General features: G+C 49.2%; 1 protein-coding gene and 1 non-coding gene across 2 annotated transcripts; one reads left to right on the top strand and one right to left on the bottom strand.

Annotated features, from left to right (window-relative positions):
• Positions 1-585: 585 nt before the first annotated feature.
• On the bottom strand, positions 586-9,078 carry PURB (purine rich element binding protein B). The gene has a single exon (XM_019731561.2). It carries the CDS (start codon positions 8,942-8,944, stop codon positions 8,033-8,035), a length of 912 nt encoding a protein of 303 aa, XP_019587120.2. The 5' UTR covers positions 8,945-9,078; the 3' UTR covers positions 586-8,032.
• Positions 9,079-10,358: 1,280 nt separating this feature from the next.
• On the top strand, positions 10,359-10,459 carry LOC141567031 (small nucleolar RNA U13). Its single transcript, XR_012489431.1, has one exon. It is a non-coding gene; the product is annotated as a small nucleolar RNA U13 (small nucleolar RNA).
• The last annotated feature ends 13,810 nt before the right edge of the window (positions 10,460-24,269 follow it).

Genomic DNA, 24,269 nt, shown 5'->3' with positions numbered 1-24,269 from the left:
ATACCTATTTTGATCTTTAAAATGGTTTCATTTCTAATAGGATATGTATCAATTACATAACCCCAAAAGATAAAAAGCTCCTTGGGGGGGGGGGGTCTTCAGTAAACTGAGTGTAAAGGGGCTTCTGAGATGAAGACTGGGGACCATGGCTGGTATCTACAGACACTTTATTTTTCCTATAACACTGGGGTAAGACTGGCCCAACGTACTCCTCCCTAAGAAGTCAGTTATGATGATGAGCCATGAGGGAAGTTTCTTCACACCCACTCGAAATGATAAGGCCGAAAAGCCAGTAGAATAGGAAGAAACTAAGGAAAGCGACAAGGGGCCTGTCTGGAAGTGAACCAAAGCATGAAGCTCACTTGCTGCTTTTACTCCGCAGACTGCTTACTAACTAGAAAAGGGTTATGGGGACCCAGAGGTTCTAGAACGGGCTATCGTTCAGATGAAACGTGCAATGGCTTGGAAGTCATTTCAGTGGGAAGTCAGCCAATTCCAGGCCCACGTGAGCCTCAGCAGATGGTGTGTGGCCTTTCCCTCCCCACCCCCAGATAATTCCTCAAATTAGACACCAGCACAAGATGGTCTCTTTTCCGCATACTTTATTTGTTACAAACATACAATTTTTAAATATAGACTGTAAAACTCCATTTGCAAAAGTCTGCTATTGTAAGGAGTACACACCAGCAGTAAGGATTCTTAAACTTTCTCTGTGAGTTTTTCTGTCAGTTTTGCTAGTTAGTGGTAAATACGGGACCGCCACTTAAGAGACCTGTCTGAAGCTTCTGGCCGTATTCACATTGCTCTTCTGAAGAAGCCCTGCGTGTCTGGACACTGACCCAACGTGAGCTGCAACCTCCAGGCAGTGGGATCAACAGCCCACGAGACTCTGCTTTCAACAGTCTCCAGGAAGTGTGATTCTGAATGGGTTTGTCTGAATTGCCCATGCAGCTGTTTGTTAAAGTGCATTCTTCTTTTAAAAATAGGAGGAATAATCTTTACTCTTTAACCAAGGTACTTAAAAAAATGAACTTTTTGGTCTCTCAGCAGATATTCCCAAACTGATCCTATCACTACAAATTTCAGTGTTCTATTTACAAATATTTATAGGGTTACAGGTGGAGGGGACCTTATAAAATGAAAGGTGCGGCTTCTCTTGAAGCAGAAATCAGTCCTACAAATTCACATATAGGACACACTTGGTTTACAACACAAGTATGTGGGTATTTACAGACCGAGACAACGCAAAACCGCCATCAAGTAACCTCCGGCCCCAACTCTACTTGTCCACATACATCAGGAAACTGTCTCCTGCTACAGAGATCTGCTTGACATCACTGAAATCACAGCTATGGGTTCTCCACTGGGAGGACATCCACCCCACCCTAGAGCGAAGCCTCAGTCTGAGGAAGCCCTGGGAGGTGGCTGGCGGGCAGGTTCCTACAGAATGGAAAGCGTTACCTGGAAACACCACAGGAGACGGATGGATTTTAAAAAAAGATCGTGGAAAAACACCTGCATGAAGGTGCAAAAGGAAGAATAAATCCCTATTACCTTTTCAAGAACTTTAGAAAAAAGACGTCCAAATCCACTAATAATCTTAATTATCCAAATATTGATAATCGTTGAAAAAACTCAAATATGCTTGCCTGCCACCATAACATGCAAAACTGTTGACTTTGTGAGTATGCTCTGCATTCATTTAAAACCAGTTTCTGGCCTGGCCCATCCATTAACTTCTAGGAATCCAGAGCTTCTGTACAGAGGTGACAGGTGGGCTGGGAGAAAAGGGTTTATGCTTCACATCTGAACAGTTTATAAGGAAACTCCCAAATTCCTACATACAAATGTACTTAGTGATACCGTAAAATCCTGTTTATCAATTTTCTTTGGACTCTCCCTGCGGTTATACGTCCCTGAAAAAGTAATTTTAAAAGGGAAAAAATATACTACTTGCCATGCAATTTCCAAATATACAGACTTGTGAACCAGCCTGTTGCTGCGACAGGGTAAGACTGGGGATGAGTCTGTCTCTAAGAAGGAAGAGATGGTCTAACTTAGTTGTCTTGACAGACTTAGCTGTGGAAGTTATTGAAGGTAGGATAAAAAAGACAGACTGTCTTTTGCAATATGCTCATGGACAATGAACTTGGACGGGTCTATCGCTTTCTTTCCAACAATCCACGTGTCTTCACGCGAGAGATGTGCCCAGCCCTCTTCTCCATGTCGAGGGAGATTTTACATATGATACAGGCAAAGTGAGACTTGCTCCAAGACCCAAAGTCTCATGTTAACTACACCGACAGTCTCTCTTTTATCAAACCTTTTGTTAGAATCACCTGTAGAAAAAAATGGTAACATTTGGGCTTCAAATAAAGCTCTGTCCTCCCTTTACTAGAAGTCCTACTGAGCAGTGAAACTACGACATGGCATTTGCTGTTGTTTTCACAGGGCGTTACCTCTCGCAACTGGAATGTCTAATTCAAGAGGCATGAGTCAGATTTTCAAGTGAGAAGTAAAACAATAAAGGTGATTACACTGATGGCATATTCCCTATTTCATTAGGAAATATAAAATACATTCATAAAGGTCTTACATGGATAGACATACGGATATCAGTTGGAAATTACTTAATAAGTTTTCACGATGCAATTTTATTATTTTCTAAATTTAATTTTCAGTACTGGCAATTGGACCACATTTGTTGAAATGAGTCTGTTAAATCCATCGGTAATGAAACTAAGTTTTAAGACTGAGGACTGGGAATGGTGACTTTAACTAAATAGGAAAGCTAGTTGTATCAAGAGAACGCACCATTCAGGGGGCTTTTCCTGTGAGCTCTCGACACTCCTCGGGTCTGACACTTGAAAATTAATGACTGTTTTTCTAGATTAAAAATGGGAAATGAAGTTACAATCTGCCATTTCTACCTGATGTTTGGAATTTCAAACGGGGCATCAACATTTTCTGTTTTTAAGGTAAATGTGGTTCTTTTCTACAATGCCCTCCCCCTCCCCCATCCACCTGCCCCAGCCCCACACCCATTATCCAGTTTATTCAATGGGAATAGTGGCTGTTCAGGAAGATAGCTAATTGGCTTACAGGACTCTAAAACCAACCTTGACAACTGGTCAGCTCATCCATTGACTCTAATTTCAGCACTGTTGACAAAAAAAAAAAAAAAAAAAAAGTTGCCTTAAGGCTCAAGGGAAAGTAACTAACTACACTGTGAATGCAGCACTGTCACTCTCCAACCACTGGAAGCCAGCAAAATGCATTCTGGATCAATAGTACAAACTTTCTAATTTGCAATGAGCCATACTCTTCCTACCAGTCAGAACAATCTTCACAAGCAGCTTATCTACGGGGCCCAAGGAACCACGATACATGTCACACAGATTCCACGTCTCTCATGATCAAAAAGTGCTTATCTTGAGAAAAATGTTAGGGTTAAAATGACAACATACAACATAAGATCACTCCACATGTTCTCAATGAAGTACAAAATGGGAAGCAAAAAAAGATGGGAGGCTCTGCTCTCTGAACAAGCCTCATGCACGTGACTCAGGGTGTACTAAAATGAAAACTGCTTTTTAAGAGTTAACGGTGGGATTTTTACACCATTATATATATTCTACAACCTGAGCTTGAACACCAAAGCAGTGAACTTTGTACTTATCAGAGCAATTCTGATACTTCCTAAAAATAGAAGACAACTCAATTGGATTACTAACTCCAGGATCCAAACATTACATTTCCCCAATCAATAAGGAGACACATTAGACACTAAGAGTGCTGCAGACGACTCGGCAACGAGTCATTTTTACAAAGTCCCTTCTCTCCTCCCCTTTCTCCCCGATCAAGGCCACACTATTTGCAAATGAATATCTACTGAGAGATCGGTTGTACACTGGACAAAGTATCATAATCGGGTTCAAATGAAAACAGAATCTACAGTGAAGAATACTTATGTGCATGGCTTACACACTCAAGCTTCTTAATTTCGTTCACCTCAAGAACAAGGTAGACGCAATGAACTGTCACCTTTTAATACCTTGTGCAGATCATTCTACCCCCTGTAAATAGCCAGTCAAGGTCATTGAACAAAGCGTCCTCAGCAACTTGAGCGCCTGAGGTGTGCAGCCGTTTACAGACCACTCAATATGAGGGCACTACTATAACCGCCTCTCTTGCCCACAACCCTGCATTTTCAGGTAAGACAGAATAATTGTTTTGATTTGAGAAAACTGAAGCTTGAATCTCTTAAAAGACCTGCAATTTACTGCAAAGTGATCAAGAGGTAACAAAGGAAACAGGAGGTTAATGGCTGCCCACACTGGAAGCCTCTCAATCATTTTGCGGTAAATAATTATGGAAAGTGACCTGACAAGCAGCCGTGTGACTATCACAGCTCCAGTCATTGTACCACCTACACGCCTCCCACAGTAACATAGGGTGTCTGGGTTTTGGTTTGGTTTTCGCTTTGATTTTTGGTGCCATGCAGATTTACACTGTGTTCGGTGCGGCATATGCACTGACAACTTCCTCTGCTGACTAGAACTACCATTCTACTCGAATGACAGGTAGGGACAATAGAAACCAGGAGGGAACCTGGGATCTCGTCACAGAGTTTTGCTCTTTCAATTCTGTTCCTAAAATTGGACTTCTCACTTCTGTAACTGCAGCAGTTTGAGAAAGGAACATTCCACCAATTATTGGAGAAGAATTTTACTTCCCTACTTCTCAGGAATATGACGATTTTGAATATGTCATTAGCTGGGATGTTTGCCAAGGTCAAAATACAAGCCCTAAATCACTGTTCACAGCAGTGGTTGAAAACACTACATTTTCTGCCTGGATTTAACAACAATCATTTCCTTTAATAAGCCATATTTACGACCGAATTCTCCAAGATGTCCCGTTAATACCGCCTCGTTTAACAGAACACATCAGAAGTGCAGTCTCTGTGTTTTGCAGACTTCTATTGTCCCTAGTGACTGGAATGAGGATCAGTGAAATGCTACATCAGTCCTCAGCCCTCCTGCAGTGGGAAGAGAGGCCATCGACTGCCCCTGCAGGAGAAACAAACCTCTGAGATTGGTTAAGACTTAAAACCCACCACTATGACATTTATTTACCACTGACTCTTACATAGGCAGGTCAAAATTTTAATATAAATTACTTTTCCAACACATAGCTTATGCATTCTTTGCTCCTTTTTTCGGAGGATTTTCCAATTGATATCTAAAGATTTACATATGATATATTACTGTTCTATGGTCTAATGACTAAGAAAACTTCTCTGGTAACCAAAGCTGATTCCATATATGGCAGTGTTCTTGGCATATACTCTATACGCCTCAGACCACTTCCACATTCTTTCTATTCAGCTAATTATAGCTTAGTAGCCACTGGTAAGGATTGTGAAGACCCTGTCATTTCTACAGAATAGAAAGGCAAGGCTAGTTACTGCAATTCAGCCAGACAAAAAGAAAAGAAAAAAGAATAAACCAACCCCTTAAAAAGGAGAGGTACTGCACCTTTGCAAAACTGAACCGGCTCACTGCTGCTGAGCAACAGGACCACCGCTGAAGCAAGAAAGCAAGTTGGTCTACACAGGAATTGTACATGGTCTGAAAATGAAGAAGTTATAGCAGCCAACTAACTGCTGCAACCTTAATTCTCATTGCTGCCTCAGAGTTTGAAACTTAAACAGTTTCTGCAAACCTAATGCTAGTTTCTCAGCTCCTTTACTAAAACTACTTAGGGTTTTGTTCTCCGCAGCAAAGAAATAAACACTCAACACATAGGTAAATACAGCAGGACATTATTGAAAACAGCTGCCTTGTGGTACAAAATACAGTACAAGTATATGGATGTCATTAAAACATCGAAAATACTATTGCTCCCATACAATTTAGGAAACATTCTTTGCAACGGAGAAAAATTTTTAAAAAAGAAAAGCTTTAAAAAAAAATCTGTTTAAAAAGTCTACTGTGGACGATGAGTAGAGAAATAGTCTGAAAAGGGCACCGATGTTTGTGGCTCTTCCACTTAAAAAAAAAAAAAATCTAAGATTAACAGTATTCTGAATCATAGTCTAATTTTTAAAAAAACCTAATTTTATATACACAATTATTTCCCTCCCTCTCAGCCACAATGCATGAAAACGACCTTTTTGTATATTACTTATTTCCCAATAAATACAAAAAGATTGTATATATTGAATAATACCAAAATAAGATAATAAAAAGGGTATGCAATAAATTAAAAGGCAGCTCAAATAAAGGGCAGTCATGCAGTTAAAAAAAAATACTAAGATTGTGGAGGTGGGTTACTTGCCTCCTGGTTGAGAAGGTGTCGCACAAAGCATACCTGAAACTTTGGAAAGAACATTAGCTCCCATTCGACTCAAAGTGAACGTTACCTAGGTCTGTGACATTTCTAGGAATGAATACCTTTCGATGGGGTGGGATTAACTTGATTAGTAAAAACCATTTCTACTGAAAATCCAGTTAAAATATAGAAGAGGCGATCCTTGAAAACCCCAACTTTTATTCTTGAAAGACAGCTGGATAACCCGGCAAAAGACAGTTTGTTGAAATTTCAAGATGGTATAAAAATGCTTCCAGGAGATAGTCAGCACATTCGTGTTCACTCCGGCTCCATGCGGATGGATTTCAGCTTCCAAAGGGCACGTTGCTGGAATCGCGCATCCATCATCTGCCAACTTTGATTGTGAGGTACTGATACAGTGGATCAAGTTCTTAAAAATTTATTTTAAAAGAATAAATGATGCTGGAATTCTGGACCTGAGGATCTTTAGTATCTGAACAAATCCACAGATTCAACTGAAGATAGAGGAAGACTTCAGTTTTGGTTACTTCCAACTTTTCTGTGAGGATGTATATTCCATTAAAGCTCAGGCTTGTAGCCACACTGTTCCTTTTTCAAGTTTTATGGTTTAAAATCCAGCCAACCAGTGGCCAAAACAGCCGAATTAGCCACAATTCACTGGCTCACACCACGGAGCCACAGGGATCTGGCTGTCATTCATACCTAAGCTAGTTCTTGGTAATGATCTCCCTGTTTAGAGATCATGGGAAGAACTTTAGTGAGCAGCAACCAGTCCACTCAAACAGTTTTTTCCTTGTGCTTTATGCCTGATTTTTCCTTGTGCCTAGCTCAGCAACCCCCAATGTAAAACTGCTTTTTAATTTTCAAGAATTTTTGCCAACTTTTAAAATATTTTAGTAACAGATTCTAGTTCAAGGACTGACACCTGAACCTATCTGCAGCCTGGAAAACAATTCTGTGAAGACAAGACATGGGCCAGGGTCCAGGTAGCGTGCAAAACCATTCTGAATAAAATAGATGCAATTTGTTGCTGTGTTCCCCAGTGACTTCTTGAATTCCTCTTCTGCCCCGTCCGTGATGATTTCAAGTTGCATTCCTTTTCATGAAACCTGTACCCTCAGTACCAGAAACTGCAAAGGCCTCTCTCATCAAGAATTCCATGAAGATCTAGATCCAAAATGCTCATTTCAAAGGAGAAGGGATAGACACTGCAACAGTGAGGTCTGATGACATCTTTCCACCAAGTTCCCAAGTGCAACACATACTCAGCTGTCATCAAGGGGTAAGGGGACCTCAGAGGTGTTCCTTGGGGCCCGGTGTGGTGTGCGAGAACCTGTCCCGGCCAGGGCGCTCCTGATGGGTTTAGGAACCTCGGCTGGGAAGCAACAGAAGATGACACTAACTGCTCAGCGGAAGAGAGCCGCTGTGTCCTGTCTCCGCAGGTTGCTGTCAGTTCCTTGCAACTTCCCTGCTTTTCTCTAATAGTCCGTGACTGTTCTCTTATGGTTATTTCTCATCATCAACTACATTGTTTTAAACGTTGTTTTCTCCCCGTGGGGCCTCCCCTGCTCCCCGGCAGGTGAATCACTGGGGATGAGCAGGAAGAGGAGCTGTTCAGCTGGGGGGGCTGGGGGATGGAGGTGGGGTGGGGGGCCCGTCGGGGACGCGGCAAGTCTCAATCCTCATCCCCCTCCTCACCCTCAGACTCGTCTCCGCCGCGTCGCTCATAAAGCTTATCCCTCTGCCGCTCCTGGATCTCCTTCATCTCATCCGCATACCGGCAAAAGGCGCCCCCGAACTTGCCCCAGGCCTTGAAGGGCACGGTGATGGCGTTGCGGTAGGACGGCTTCACCTCGCTCACGCGCAGGAACACGCCGTACTTGTTGCAACCCACGTCGAAGAAGAAGCGCTTCGAGTCCACCGTGATGGAAGTGCCCTCCGGGAGCTCCCCGTACAGGCCGCCCCCGGGGCCCCCCGCGCCGCTTCCCGGGCCGCCCGCCAGCTCGTCGTCGTCGCCGCCGTAGTCGTCGATGAGCTTGGCCAGCGCGTCGCGGAACTCGATGAGGCCCTGCGCGGGCAGCGCGATGGTCTGGCCGCTCTGCAGGCCGCCGGGCGCCGGGCCGCCGCCGCGCGTCACCGTCTGGCGGATGCGCAGGAAGCGGCCGCGCTGGTTCTCCTTGAGGTCCAGGTAGTACTTGCGGTTCTCGCGCACCAGGAACTCGCTCTTGAGCGCGCGCCGCGGCCCGCCGCCCTCCTCGGCCGCCGCCGCCGCCACCTGCTCGGGGCTGCTGGGGCCCAGCTGCGCGTAGTGCTCGATGAAGTCGCCCAGGTAGTCGCGGAACTCAGCGGCCACGGCCATGGACAGCGTGAGGCGGCTCTTGGAGCCGCCCGCGCCCACCTCGGCGATCTTGAGGAAGCGGCCCTTGGCGTTCTGCTTCACGTCCAGGTAGAAGCGCTTGTTCTGGATGTCCAGCCGCTTCGAGGCCAGCTCCTGCGTCTCCTGCTCGCCGCCGCCGCGGGACGCGGGCTGGAAGCCGCCGGGCCCGCCGCCGCCGCCGCGCTCGCTGCCGCTGTCGCCGTCCGCCATCTTCTCGGCCGCCGCGCCCTGGCCGCCGCCCGCTGCCCGCCGCGCTCGCGTCCCCGCCCTCTGCCCTGCGGCTCGCTCTCCGGGGCCCCCAGCCTCGCCGCCGGCCCGCTCACGCGCTCCCGCCGCTCATAGCCGGCCGCCGCCGCCGCCCCCCATCGCCCCCGCGCTCCGCCCCGCCACTTCCGCCCGGCCCGCGTCCGCTTCCGGCGCGCGCCTGCGTGACGCCACCCGCCACGCCCACCGCGTCCTGGCGGCCGGAAGCACCGCCCGCCGCGGCGGCGGGGCGCAGGGCAGTGACGTCACGGCGGAGCGGGGCGGAGTGGGAAGGCCGCGGGGACCGTGGGGGTGACGGGCACGCCGCGTGTGGTGGTGGTTCGGCTCTTACAGATGTGCCCAAACCCGTCGAAGTGTGGGCTTTAAATAAGCGCATTTACGGTACACGAGCTATGCCTCCACACAGTCACTTTTACACGGAGGCATTCAAGGGGGGCGATGCTGGGGTCTCCTGCCCTCAAATGAAACAAAAGCAACCCGCTGGGATTGCTGGGTAGTCACCGTGAGTCGTGTGTAGCATGGAGCCTAAAGTACGGTGGGTGCGCAGGAAGTGTGCCCTCAGCTCTGGTTCGCAGACTGCACGGTGCCTGGGAAACACGGTAACGTCGCTGTCATTGTCGTCGTCATCACAACCTCGGGCACAGTGGTAAAGGCCTGAACTGAGACGGGCACGGGGCGCTCAGGGAAGGCCTTGGCTGTCACCGAGACCTGTTACAGGCACTGACCGCCACTTTACATGTTAACTCAGAAGATACGTGTTTCCTGCGTCCTGTATATGGAGAAACGGATGCGTTAAAGAGGCGGAAACCACGGCTTTCTGCCGGGGAGAGTCACTCGTCCTGGGCCCGATCCCGCACCAGCTGTGTGACCTTGGGCAGTTGAGTTAATCTGTTTATTCATTTGTTAAATGGGAATGATAGTGCCTGTCTCCTGGGCTGTTATAAGAATTACGTACGAGAAAATGAATGGCAAGGACCGTAACCTGCACCGGAATCAGGAGGACGGGGGAGGAGGGGCTGTCACCACCTGTCGTCAGGGGAACCTACAGGGAAAACGGTTCCCCATGGGGCTCTGCGGCTGTCACAACCCTCCCCTCGCCGTCCTCTTCCTCTCTGTGAAAGGGACTTACTGCTTTTTTGCTTTTTTTCTTCGTGTGACTCGCCGTGGGTACTCGTACTGGATTGCAATACTTTCTTTTTCCCCCGAGAAAATCCTGTTTGGTGACAGAAAGCCCAGTCAATTTTGTTTTATAGTTGATAAATGAGATAAAGCATATAAAGCATATAACCTGACTCAGAGGAAGCTTTCCCTGAGTATTAATCACCTCGTCTCCTGTTTCATAAAAAGACCCAGTAAGATTATCTTTGTAGTTCATAAGCCTGATGATTGGGTGTTCACTCTATTGGGTGTTCATCACCCTCAAACACCTTGTTATGACATGGCCACATTACCCATCTGATGTGAAAAGAAAGGCCCAATCAAACAAAATTAGAAGACTAGCTTATCAGCCAAACACAGGAGAATCCAGGGGAAGACATGAAATTTGGGGGCCTTGGACATTTCAATCTTGGAGAGGATTTGGACATTTTGAATCCCAAGGGAAGGAATGTGGTGTCAGGTATCACGTGGCCTTCATGAGAGCCATCCATGCAGCTCCTTCTATAATTTCTTGCTAACCAGACTACTTCCCTGCATGGGGATCCCAACATTCCCTTTATGGAAAGGACTCTCCACCCCTTTGTTCACTTCTTATCAGTTTGATTTTAACGAATCAAGTTCTATTTTAGAGTTAGATTTATTGTGTGAAGATTAATAAACAGAAACATTCATTACATTGGAGTAAAGGCCTGTGTGGGAAGCTCTCCTGCCCTACCCTCATCGTCAATTATCCCAACCTGGAAGAGCCGTACCTTCCATTTCCAACGGGCAGATGTTTTTCTACTCCAGCGGGAAGAAGGGGGATCTCCTTGCCCTGCAACCACTCAGCCAATGAAAATCCACTATACTTCAAACTCCCAGTTTCCTCCACTTGACTGTTTGTCTACAACAGACCCTCTGAACTTCTTTTTCCTCCATAAAAGAACATTCCTCTTCTTTATTCTTTGGACTTGCTGGTGACTTACCTGCCTTTAGACTGCATGTCCCAAGTTGCAATTCTTTGTTGTTCCCAAATAAACCCATATTACTGGAGAAATAGCTGGCTATTTTTCAAGGTCGGCAATTGCTTTGTTTCCTTTGAAATTTCATTCTTTGCTTTTAAGGTTAGAATCTTCTACCCTCTCAAATATTCATTCAACAGTCATATATTTTTTCAGACTTTTTACTGTTTGATGTTTAATATATGTGATTATATCATATACTTATATTTAACTCTAGTTTATCTGGAATACACTGTGGTGTGTGGTATGAAGTGAAAGATCTAAAAAATTTCCTTCAACTGACCAATTGTCCCAGTACTATTTATTGAATAACCCTTCAAGCACAGATCACAACAGGTGGAGATGGGTGTAGGTTATTTTGGGCAGAGGGAACATTTGTTCCCAGATGGCTAGAAGTCTAGTTTAGCTGGAGCCCAGGATTTGTGAGGAGGGGGTAGTGAACAGAGTGGAGGCAGCTAGACTGGGGCCCATCAGAGAGGCCCTGACTTATAGGTGGGAGTTTGGACTTGAGTCAGGGGCCGTCCCCGGAGCTGTGTTAAACAGGAGTGTGACGCGATGCCTCTACTTTGTGCTTCGGGGAGGTGACCCATGGCAGAGGCCAGCATGGGTGGGCTCTGTTAGGAGGCGATGATGTGTTGCAGACACAAACCAGCAGGGCCTGGACGTGGCTGGTGGAGAGGCAGGGAGTATGTGGGACTTTGAGGCAGGAGAAGGGTCAAGATTTAAAACCCTGACATGGGAATGTGAGAGAGGGCTGAAGGGTGGTTTTAGAGAGAATGCTCTGAGTGACCAGCTCCCAAGGCTGTTCCGGGAGGACACGTTCTTGTTGGAGGTGAGGGCATACTGGACTGAGACCTCAGAGACCCAGACACTGCAAGTATTGGGCGCCCCTCCCCCACAGAGTTCACAATAAACTACACACCACAGGACGAGCTGCTGTGATACATTTTTGGAATATCAAGATTTTTCCCTGGAAGTTTATTACTTCTTGGTAGCCTGAGCACCTGCTGTGACTGCCTTTTGGCAAATCCAGCACAAATGAGAGTGGCTGTAAGTGTCAGTGTGTTAAATTTGAGGACCTGGCTGGACGCCCAAGGGGCGATGTCCAAGCAGCTGTGCGACCCAGACAAGTGGAGTCGAGAAGAGGGGCAGCAAAGGACATGCAGGTTGGGAGCTGCCAGCGGGCAGGGTGGACTTGACGTCAGCTCGCAGGAGGCTGCGTAGAGGAGTCAGGGACAGGAGACCAAGATGGGGAGAGAGAAAGGCTGAGGGGTCAGATGTTACAGTTCACGGTGCGCCTGCACGTGCACGTCCCACACGTCCTGGAAATGTGCCCAGAGTCACACAGCAATTCAGAGGTGCGGCAGACACTGCCACTCGAGTCTCCAGCGCTAACTCCTGCTTTGACACTCACTTTGGGGGGAGCGTGGAAGCCAGATGTCACAGTGCTAATGAGTGAATGTATCGACAGTATGGTTTGAGGGGCAGCCGGGGTGACACAGGGATGAGAAGGACAGTAACTGGCAGAGGGAAGCATAAGGCTGCCCAGAGAGACCTGAGCCATTCGGGGCATGGTGCTGGGGAAAATGGTCGTTAGTTGAGGGCCTGGATTCGGCATGGAGGGAAAGGGTCGGATTCTCTCTGGGGGGAATGACAAGGCATCCTTCTTCCTTCTTCTGAGACCAGGGGGAGTGAAGGCGAGCCACAGGGGCTCCTGATAGAGAGGAGAGAAGATGGGGCTGGTCCTGCCAAAAGGCTGTGTCCACTCCAGGGCCCGAGAGTGAGGCTGCGGGGTGAGGAGGGTGTGAGGCAGAGACTGTGAGGCCAGAGGGATGAGAATCCAGCACGGCTGGGGCAGAAGCACCTGCTGCTTCCCGCCACTTGGGCTGCAGGAGCAGATGGGAGCAGCCTTGCCAGGGCTGGGGAGGTGGTAAGGGAGTGAGGGACTGGGGACAGTGGTCTCAGACAGCCAACCCCTTCTCCTGGTTCCAGGTTGGGAGAAAGAGGAAGCGTTCGGACATTGCAGGGCATACATTTTCCCCTGCTAATCTTAACGTTGAAACTCGCAGAGCACTTCAAGAATAATACTTCTTTATCCAGACCTCAAATGCTAACATTTTACCACATCTGCTTCATCATCTCTCTTTTTCTATTTTTCCTTCCAGAGCCATTTGAGAGTAAGGTGTGGACATGATGCCCATTTACCCTTCAACATCTCTCCTAAAACGGGGCCATTCTCTCGCCTAATCAGAGCACAGTGATTAAAATCAAGAAATTAACACAGATTCAACACTATTATCTAACTGACAGATTTGATTCAGATTTTGCCAAGCGTGTGAACTATGTCCTCTGTAGTGAAAGATCCTGTTGCATTCAGTGGGCCGCGTCCTTTCTCTCTGACCCCTCAGTCTGTCTGTCTTTCCTAGCATTTTCTGGAGTTGACGTCGCCGGGGTGTGAAGGCCAGTTACTATGTAGACTGTCTCCCACTTCGGGTTTGGAGGTACTTCTTGACCTCAGCCTGAAACACTCGTGCCCTGGAGCGCCTAGGGGTGGGGTGTGTGTGTGTGTGTGTGATCAAATCAGTGGAAACCGCCAGCGAGCTGTCTTGCTGTGCATGATAAGAAATTGTTCGACTTCTTGGGCTGTTCTGCCCCTTTCTACCCAGGAGGACAGTGGACGTGGGAAGCAGGCAGGATGGGTTTTGGAGAAACTGGTAATGAGGGTGATCCCCATGGGCCCTGACCCCAACCTCCCCGGGTGCAGGTGGGTCTGACGCTCTGGGCACAGGGTGCAGCGGGTATGTGCTGAAGCTGGCAGTGATGTTTTCTTGGATTTGTGTGGCTGGAAGCTAGTGTGTCCTTGCACAGTCTGAGGAGATTGCCTCACCCAGGCTGGGCAGAAGCCCGCACCTGCTGTATATTCTGGGACTTTTGTCTTCTGTGAGGTAGAAAATCAACTCCCTGTGTTGATTTTCGGGCCCCAGGGGCACAGTGGCTTACCCATCAGCTCAGGAGCTCCCCACGACTTGTAGCTCCTTTGGGCCTTGAAAACAACCTCCTGGGCCCTCGCAGAGGCTGGGAGAGGCTCTAACCTGTCCATCCCCTCCTCACTGCACTCCCACGTGGCCCCCTGAGCCTCCAGAAGATACCGGTGTCCTCGGACTGACGGAACCGACTGTCCTGCCTCACTGCACTCCTGCTGTGAGAGGCTGAGGGGCGCTGCCCTGAGCATCACGGAGGGATGTGTGCACGCTCAGGTGCGGCCTTGCTTACTCTGTGCTATTCGGGGGCCCACGGGCTCCACATTCTGTAAAGTTGAGTGGAGAGCACATGCTTGAAAAACCCAGACCTGCTTTGTCTTTCTCCGAGGAGTATGTTTGTTGGATAAGAGAATAGAAATCCCAATCCAACAACCTTAAAAGGACCAGGATCCCTAGAAACAGAGCTTTCAGAAAGTGTATCAGCTGTTGTGGCTAACAAGTCTGAGGAGGCCATAACTCGGGTCACTAGTGCCTGCAGCCCCCCACTCCAGACCTAAGCAGCAGGGGGGGTGGCCTGTCCTCGGCCCAGTGGGTGCAAGGGCCTCCGCCAGCTGCCCTCAGCTCCACAGAGCCAGCTGTGCCCACAAAGCCTCCAGGCAGGGCTTTTGCAGCTGCTGTGGGGAACAGGTGTGCCCTTTCCAGGCGCCCCTGAGGTCACTTGTGGTCTCTCCATGGAGCCGGACAATGCTCATCTGTTCTGGCTTCTCGTTTCATCCAGAAAATCCCAGAGCTTCATCCTCCCCCTGGGACTTCCTAGGGACTCTGCTTCTGCCTCCCCCACACCTTCCAGAAGGCCGACTGGCTCAGAACTGGCCCCGCCAGATTCTACCTGCCCTTAACCCAGTTAGACACGCTGGAGACACCCAAGTCTATTGGGCACAAAGCAAGGCTGTGTGTCAAGGGACAGAGGTTTCCGGCTCAGCAGTAATGACGGCATTTTGAACTACAGCCACAGCCTTTAAAGAAACCTTTAGCTGAAGGAAGTTACAAACCAGAAGGGGAAGGCTAGAACAAAGCCTATGGGACTGGATTAGAACTGAGGTATCAGCATGAGCTCATGGATTTACTGCACAAACACACCTGTGTGCACACACACGTAGATATGGAAACACACACATATAAACACGAGATGGATATAGAAACACACAGACGTAGAAACACACACACACACACACACACACACACACACACACGGGTGTATTTATACAAAACACTTTCTAGAAACAGTGATGCTCCAGTAGCACCTGGATCTTGTTTTCTCAATACGATTCTCCAGTAAAAGGAACCAGAGCTCCTGGGAGAAGTGTCTGATTCCAGGGCCAGAGGAGAGAAAGCATGAGCTAAGCCTAGAATATCTTGTGTCAGAAAGTAAGTACTCAAAACATGATGGAAGATGTCAAAAACGACATCCCTGCTGGGAAATACGTCTGGGACAATTTAAGCATCAAATAAATAATGATAGCTGTCAATTATAAGCCACTGACTAAAATAAGAATCCTTGTACACCTGCTGATACAAATAATGAGAGAAGGGAGAACTCTTTTTTAACTAGGAAACCCAATAAGAAATAAAGAAGAAATGATGGAATTTGAAAAACATCAGTTAGCCATTTTCATAGTAATGATTGATGAGGCAAGAATCATCGATAGATGTTAAAACCAGTGGGTGAAAGTGTTGAGTAGAGTGAATATTCACCTGGTCTCAGAGACCCTCCCTGTAAGTACGTGTTTATTACAAAGGGGAGAATAGTAACTCTGCAAGGGAGAGCGCTGGCAACCACTGTCCTAACCTCATGGTCATGGGATGTCACCAGGAATGGGACACAACGACATCAGGTGTCTCCTGATAAGAGCGCAAAGGACACACACCACCTTTGTAAGATTCCGACCGGAAATGCAGAGCGTGCCACTGGCCTTGGGGAAACAGCAGAGCAGCTCATGCTGAAGGGGGGTCTGCAAAGCCACAGGCTGCAAACTAGTCACAGAATGCCAGGTGCGAGGGGCAGTCTGTAGGAACGTGGGGCAGTGTGGGATTTGGGCGTCTCTTTTCCATAAGGGCATTATTGGTGAAATCTCAATCAGGGCTGTGGATATTGTGTTAATGTTAATTTCCTGATTTTGATCAATGTGCTGTGGTTATACAAGAGAGTGTTACTGCTTTTAGGAAATGCTGGAATATTTAGAAGTGAAAAAGGCCTCGTGCCCTCAGTTTACACTCATATGGTCCAGAAAAAGACCAGCACAGGTACAGAGGGGCTACTGACTGCTGAAGACCAGGGGCTGCATCTCATCTTTGTGTCTCCTTCACGGTGACCACTCAGTAAATATCTAATGGAATTAAACTGAGAAGAAGTGCATGAGCTTCAACTTTCCAGGTCTTTTTGAGCCATTTTGTAAAGTGTGGAAACAGTACACGTCAGTCAATCACAACTGAGTTACAACTGGGCATCCCAGGGAGTCAGTGAGTTTTCCTCCTTTTAAAAGTCTGCTGGCAGCCAGCGTGAGCTCCCGTGAGCTGCCGTGGTGTGGGGGCGGAGCCCCAGAAAGAAGTTTCCAGGCTCTCGGCCTCACATAGAAAGGTGTTGGCTCAGGTAGTAAATGGCCAACTGTGATTGCATGGCCATCAGCTGTGGCTAGTTGGCCGTCAGCTGTAACCAGTGAGCCATTGGCCACTAATATAACTGCTGTGGCTACGCTGGGAGAGAGGAAGAGAAGGAGAAAAAAGAATGGGGCTAGCAAGAAGATGGCGGCTGGGCTGGCAAGTGTGGATGGCGGTTTGCGGACAGTGTGTATCCAGCCTCCAGTGAGAGTATAGTGCCGCCAGAGAGAATAAAGTGGTATGACTCCCCTACCTATGGCTCCGTGGGTGTTCCTTTTTGGCCTCACCATGTCCTGCGTTCTTGTATGGGGAGCGGGAGCAGAGACCCCGCAGGCCGTCCTGCATGACAAATGGCGCAGCGAGCAGGGTCTCCCGCATGACACATGGCGTAGTCGGCAGGATATGGTGCCGGCCAAAGCTCTCCCAAGAGTGGTGGAGCAGTTTGTGCATGTGAACACCCAGCCTGAGGAAGACCAGGAGGAGCAGCTGCCGGAGAGCTGGACCCCCGTGGAGGGGTGGGAGGACGTCCAGCACAGGCTGGAGGAAGCGAAGGTCGTTGCAGCCCTGTGGGCCGGGGAAGTTCCTGGTCAGGCAGCCCGGCTGCAGGACTTATAGTCCCAGGTGGTAGAGCTTGCTGAGTCCTCCGTGGGAGATGAGGGTGAGGTCAAGGTCAGAGAATATGCAAGCACCGTGATTGTGAGTCGCTGTTGTGCCAGCAGGGTACCCTGAGAGGCACAGAGAGAGTGGCAGTGCGCTGAGAGGTCTGGCTGGGCCCTGAAGGTACCCTGGCTGTGCCCAGGAAGTCGGGCTGTTCCCAGAGAGAGTAGTAGAGCCCTGAAGGTACCCTGGCTGTGCCCAGGAAGTCGGGCTGTTGTTCCCAGAGAAAGTGGCAGTGCCCTGAGAAATCCTAGCTGTGCCCGGGAAACTAGTGGTACCCTAAGAAGTCCAGGAAGTCTGGCTGTGCCCAGGAGTACTGGTGGTGCCCTGAGAAACCCTGGCTGTGTCCGGGAAGACAGGTGGTACCCTAAGAAGTCCAGGAAGTCTGGCTGTGCCCAGGAGTACTGGTGGTGCCCTGAGAAACCCTGGCTGTGTCCGGGAAGACAGGTGGTACCCTAAGAAGTCCAGGAAGTCTGGCTGTGCCCAGGAGTACTGGTGGTGCCCTGAGAAACCCTGGCTGTGTCCGGGAAGACAGGTGGTACCCTAAGAAGTCCAGGAAGTCTGGCAGTGCCCAGGAGTACTGGTGGTGCCCTGAGAAACCCTGGCTGTGTCCGGGAAGACAGGTGGTACCCTAAAGAGTCCAGGAAGTCTGGCCGTGCCCAGAAGCACTGGTGGTGCCCTGAGAAACCCTGGCTGTGCCCAGAGAGCCTGGCTGTGTCCAGGATATTGCATTCACCCCCAGGCTCCTCGCACAGGTCCCCTCGCGGAAGACGCTTGTCGCGTAGATTGTGAGGCGAGAGCCTGTAGGGGTGGAGTGTGGGGGCGGAGCCCCAGAAAGAAGTTTCCAGGCTCTCGGCCTCACATAGAAAGGTGTTGGCTCAGGTAGTAAATGGCCAACTGTGATTGCATGGCCATCAGCTGTGGCTAGTTGGCCGTCAGCTGTAACCAGTGAGCCATTGGCCACTAATATAACTGCTGTGGCTACGCTGGGAGAGAAGGAAGAGAAGGAGAAAAAAGAATGGGGCCTAGCAAGAAGATGGCGGCTGGGCTGGCGAGTGTGGATGGCGGTTTGCGGACAGTGTGGATCCAGCCTCCATTGAGAGTATAGTGCCAACAGAGAGAATAAAGTGGTATGACTCCCCCATCTATGGCTCTGTGGGTGTTCCTTTTTGGCCTCACCATATCCTGCGTTCTTGTATGGGGAGCGGGAGCAGAGACCCCGCAGGCCTTCCTGCATGACACGTGGGCTGCTGTGAGCGGCCAACCGATGACCGACGACCAACAGCCTCAGCCGGGGGGAGCGCAGGGCTCACAATACCAGCATGAGTCAGGGAGCTGTGTCCTACAAACTAGACTGAGAAACCATGGCTTGAACTGGAGTGGGGAGTGGGGAAGGGGAAGAAGGGGAAAAGAACAAAACAAAACAAAAATCTCTTCTTTTATTTAAAAAATATGTTTTTATTTTAGAACATTTGGAAAATACAGAAAAGCAAACTAAGAATATGTAAATGACTCAGAATGCCACCCACTACCCAGAAATATCAGTGTCTTTCCTTCTGAGTTTTTCCTATGCAAAATTTTAAATGCAAATTTACACGTATGGTGTGTGTACATATGTTCATATTAGAAATGAAGACCATTCCAGGCACACTGATGCATAACGTTAAGTTTTTATTTTATACTCATGTCACGCAGGGTGTCATGCAGGGTCTCTAGTCCCACTCCCTGCACAAGAACGCAGGACATGGTGAGGCCAAAAAGGAACACCCACGGAGCCATAGATAGGATTCATACCACTATACTCTCACTGGCAGCTGGGTTGGAGACACAGGAAGCAGGAGCCACACTATCCGCAACCTGCCGTCCACTTCTCTGCCAACCAACCTCACTTGCTACCTGCAATCCGCCATGCTAACTGCAATCCGCGCTTGCCAGCCACCATCTTCTTGCCAGCCCCCATTTGCTGCTAGCGTAGCCACAGCAGTTATATTAGTGGCCAATGGCTCACTGGTTACAGCTGGTGGCCAACTAGCCACAGCTGATGGCCATCCAATCACAGTTAATGGCCATTTACTACCTGAGCCAGCACCTTTCCACATGAGGCCGTGAGGCTGGAAACTGCACTCCAGGCTTTGTCCCCACAATGCAGAATTAGATTGATCAAAATCTTTGGTTTATTGGGCGGCCGGATGGCTCAGTTGGTTAGAGCGCGAGCTCGCAACAACAAGGTTGCTGGTTCAATTCCCATATGGGACAGTGGGCTGCGCCCCCTGCAACTAAAGATTGAAAATGACGACTAGACTTGGAGCTGAGCTGCACCCTCCACAACTAGATTGAAGGACAACGACTTGGAGCTGATGGGCCCTGGATAAACACACTGTTCCCCAATAAAATTAAAGAAAAACAATCCTTGGTTTATGATGTTTTCTTATTATTAGTCATTGCATGATGGCTCTCTTTTGATCATTTATTACTTTGTTCATTCAATAATAATATTTTAATAAAATCTCTTGAATTACCAGCCAACTCAAGAACTAGAACACAGACAATAATTTAAACCTATTATATGTGTTTCTTCCAGAATCTATCACCCACCTCTCAGAGGCGACCAAACTCCTAAATTATAAGAAAATATGGTATTTATTTTTATTTTTTTAACTTTATAAAAAGGGAATCATATTGTAAGTTGTATTAGTCAGGGTTCTGAAGATAAACATAAGGGAAGAGCTGATGTTGCATCTTGAGTCTAAAGGCATCTGGACGCAGAACTTCCTTTTGCTCGAGTGACCTCAGTCTTTTTCTTAAGGCCTTCAACCGCTTGCACAAGGCCCACCCACATTATGGAGGGTAGTCTGCTTTACTCTAAGTCCACTGATTTAAATGTTATTCTCATCTAAACAGTACCTTCACAGTGACACCTAGACTGGTGCTTGATCAAATATCTGTATCCTGAAGCCTGACCAAGTTGACACATAAAATTAGCCATCACATAAGTAGTCTCCTGGACTTGATTTATTTTAACTCCACATTATGTTACAAAGATTCAGTTTTTTTTTCCCCCCAGGTTTTTTTTTAATGCTTCCCTCCCCCTTCTTCCACCTGCCCCACCCCCCGCACTCTAGTTCAAGCCATTGTTTCTCAGTCTAGTTGTGTAGGACATAGCTCCCTGGCCCATGCTGGTGTTATGAGCCTTGTGCTCCCCCCAGCTGAGGCAGTCGGTCGCCAATCGTCAGTCGGCATTAGGAGCATGGCGCTCCAACCACCTGTGCCACCAGGCCGGCCCACACTTTTTTTTTTTTTGGGGGGGGTTTGTTTAGCTGGAGTTAATTCATGTTCACTGCTGTATAATATTCCATTGTGTAAAAATGCCACCACCATGTTCCATCTTCTGTCCATGGGTGTCATGGTTGCAGCTGCTGTCACAAACAGGCTGGGGGACTCTCTGGAATTTGTTTTGGGGTAGCTGTGTGGGGCTTTGTCTCAGGTGTCCTCCCAGGGGTGATTTCCTGAGCTGACAGGCATGTGAATGTCTGGGTTTAGAAGGAAAAGCCAACCAGTTTTCTCAGGTTGTTATTCCAGGTCCACTCCCCTCAGCCATGTTTAAGACACATCTGGTCCACAGTTCTCCAGCCTTGGGCATTGTCAGATTCTTCATTTTTGCCATCGAATGGCTGACGGGCACACTGTCTTTGCACCTTGGTTGACATTTCCCTGATTTCCTACCAGGAGGTAAAGGCTCTCTGCCTGCTTGTTGGCCGTAGGTGTTTCCTCATTGGTGAAATGCCTAGTCATGGCTTTTGCCCGTGTTTCAGTTGGGCTAGGGACTCTTAACACAATCAGTTGTGCTCCTGCTCAGTCACTGCCCACTGCCACCCCCCTTATATCTTGCCCTTGAGTGTGGATGGGCCTCTGACACATAACTGCTTTGCGGTGGATTGTTCCCTCATTGCCAGCCCTGGTCTTTTGTCACCATGGGACTCCTTCACTCACTTTGTGTGCGGGTGGCTCTAGCTGCCAATCTTGCCTCCATCTCGGACTCCATGTGGCTCAGACCAGCCCCTGGCTCCCTCCAGCCCCAGCCCCGGCTGTCCCCAGCGTTGGAGACCAGCCACATCATCTGCTCCTGAGCCTGCTGGCCGTGGCTGAATTTACCCACAAATGGAGCCCAGCACCGAGGCTGAGCCCCACGGCCCAGAGTCTTAGGCGTGCCTTCATCTCCAAAGCCCACTGCTCCTTGCACAGGGTGGGGTCATGCTCTCTGTCATCCACCAGTGAGTGTTGTTCTGCATGGTGGGACACGCAGGCAGATGTCATCCCCTTTCTCCGCCTCCGGTTGAGTTGCTTCTTTGTTTAATGGAAGTTTTATTCAGGAGATATAAATATTTTTAAAGTATCATTGAATAAAATCTTGCAAAAAAAAATCTTGTGAAAACATTCAAAGAAATTTAAAAGTGAAAACAATCCCACACGTTACCCTGTCCCCTCACTCCATGCACTTGTCTCCCCTCTTCCTGATTCCCTGGTTCCTCCTGATTTCTAGCAACACTCGTACCTCTTGCACATTCAAACTGCAGTGTGTAGTTATAGATAGCCTATATCGACGACAAAGGTTTCTCCTTTTCCCCGCTCTACCTTGTTGCACATGTCGCCATATCTCTATGCAATCTTAGGGAAGACCAAGCTCAGTGAGCCGACAGAACTGACTTGAGTGTCGTGTGGTCACTACGGAGGGCTTGCCAGTTCTGTCTGTTACTAGCAGTGCCCGATGGAGGTGCTCTTTACTCTCCATCTGCAAGGTGGCACCAGGCACCCGCCTTTCCAGATTGTTCTCTGGCTCATCTGTGCTGCACGCTGTGGTGTTAGCAATATGACAAAGTTATAAATATGACTTTTAAGAGATCAGAAACATAACCTTACATGGGGCAGCTTGAGAAGAAGATTGCAAGGCGTGGGAGAGAGAGTCTGTGACGTGGGCTCCCGAGTGCCCTGTGTCCCACACACTATGTGGCCTCGGGAACATCCTCCTGTCCCCTGCCCCACCCACTCCTCTTATTCTCCCAGATGGAGCACTTCCTCTCCCATGTTGAGGGTCCATGTGCCACGTACTGGGCTGGGTTCCCATGCATTGGTGGTTCAGGAGCGGCCAGGGCTCCCAGGAACTCCTGTGGACGTGCTGAGTGGCTCTAGGACACAGGGATGGTGGCTGGAGCTGGACAGGAGTCAAAAGGAAGGGCCCCTCCCACGGGGCATCGTTTGGATGGAGGGTGAGGCTGCTGGAAGTGTATCTGCAGAACCCTGACCCTGGTCCTGGTGGGCTGCAAAGGGGCAAAGGAGGAGGCACATTCACAGACGCATGTGGGGTGGGAGGCTGCGTGGTTGTAACAAACACCACAGATGGCGCTTCTCTTATATCCTGGAGGCTGGAAGCCCCAGAGGTGCTGGTGGGGCTGGTTCCTCCTGAGGCCTCGCTCCTGGGCATGTAGACACCGTCCTCTCCCTGTGTCCTCACATGGTTACCCTTCTGTGCATGTCTGTGTCCCAATCTCCTCTTCTTACAAAGACACCAGTCACATTGGATCAGGACCCACTCATGGCCTCATTTTACCTCCATCACCTCTTTACAGACTCCAGCTCCAAATGCAGTCACATTCTGAGGTCCTGGGTTAAGACTTCAACATGCGAATTTGGTGGACACCATTCAGCTCGTAACTGGCTGTAACTCTGGGAGCTCAGTGTAGTTCCGAGCTCACACCCCTGGGGCAGGGCCCCTACCGTCTGCAGGACCCACTTGGCAGCCTCCCACGGCCTGGAGCTTCTGCCATTGGTTTTCACAGGTGGGATGGAGGGTAGGGGGCTACCCTGCCTTCACCTCTCCTAACTCACCTCTGCTTCAACCAGGCGCTCCCCAAACTCCCACAAAGGGTCACTGCTCCTTCCTCCACCTGAGAAGGCCCATCACAGTGAGATCCTCCCCCAGGGCCCTTTGTGTGTGTGTGTGTGTGTGTGTCGGGGGGGACATCAGTTTCACCAAAGAGGCTTTCAACCAGGTTCCTGGGAAAAGCCAGGGTGACACCCCAGCAGCCTGGAGAATGATGGTTGTGGGGATCACAGCAGTGACTTCTGGGGCCCTCTAGTAGAGGAGGGGTTGGCCTTCTCTCTGTGCCCCTCCGCTCCCTGGGTCTGGGCTGGGTGGGGGAGCAACCTCCGACCAGAGATGCCCCAACAAGAGCCCAGCCAGCATTGAGCCTCTACAGCTTGCCATTCATGAGGCCCCTGCTGAATGCGGTGTTCTGGAAAGGTCCATGGGTAGCCAGAGGGGCCCCCCATGCCTATTGTATTCGGGTGAAGCCACAGGAGGTGTTTGCACAGAGCACCCGCCAGCCGGAGCTGCGCTGGCAGAACCCCGCGCCAACAGGGAGCAGGTGGCGGAGAAATCGGAAACCTGGGCCGGTCAGCAGCCTCCCGCCTGCCCCCTGGTGGCCTGCCCGCGCCCCGCATGTGGCGCCTGGAGCTCTGGACGAGGTCCAAGTGAGGGATATATGGGTGGAAACAAGTGAGAACGGTGGGTGCAGGAGGTGGGGTGGATTGGGGGTGATCCCAGACTAAGGGTGATATTCAGGATCTTAATAGACCTTGGTAGATACATTTGTCAGAAGCCACTGGGGGGAGAGCTAAGATTCTAGGATGTCACTGAATGTAAATTTTATGTCAAAATAGAAGTCTATAAATAGGCAGCAAACCTCCTCAGTGATGTGAATGGGAAGGTATTGGGGGGAGCGCACAGCAGGGAGCGCACCTAGAGAAATGGGTGGGCTG

The sequence above is a fragment of the Rhinolophus sinicus genome, linkage group LG09 (genome assembly GCF_036562045.2).
Source record: "Rhinolophus sinicus isolate RSC01 linkage group LG09, ASM3656204v1, whole genome shotgun sequence".
NCBI lineage: Eukaryota > Metazoa > Chordata > Mammalia > Chiroptera > Rhinolophidae > Rhinolophus > Rhinolophus sinicus.
The sequence above is the reverse complement of the archived record's forward strand: the minus strand, read 5'-3'. Positions and strand labels throughout refer to the sequence as shown.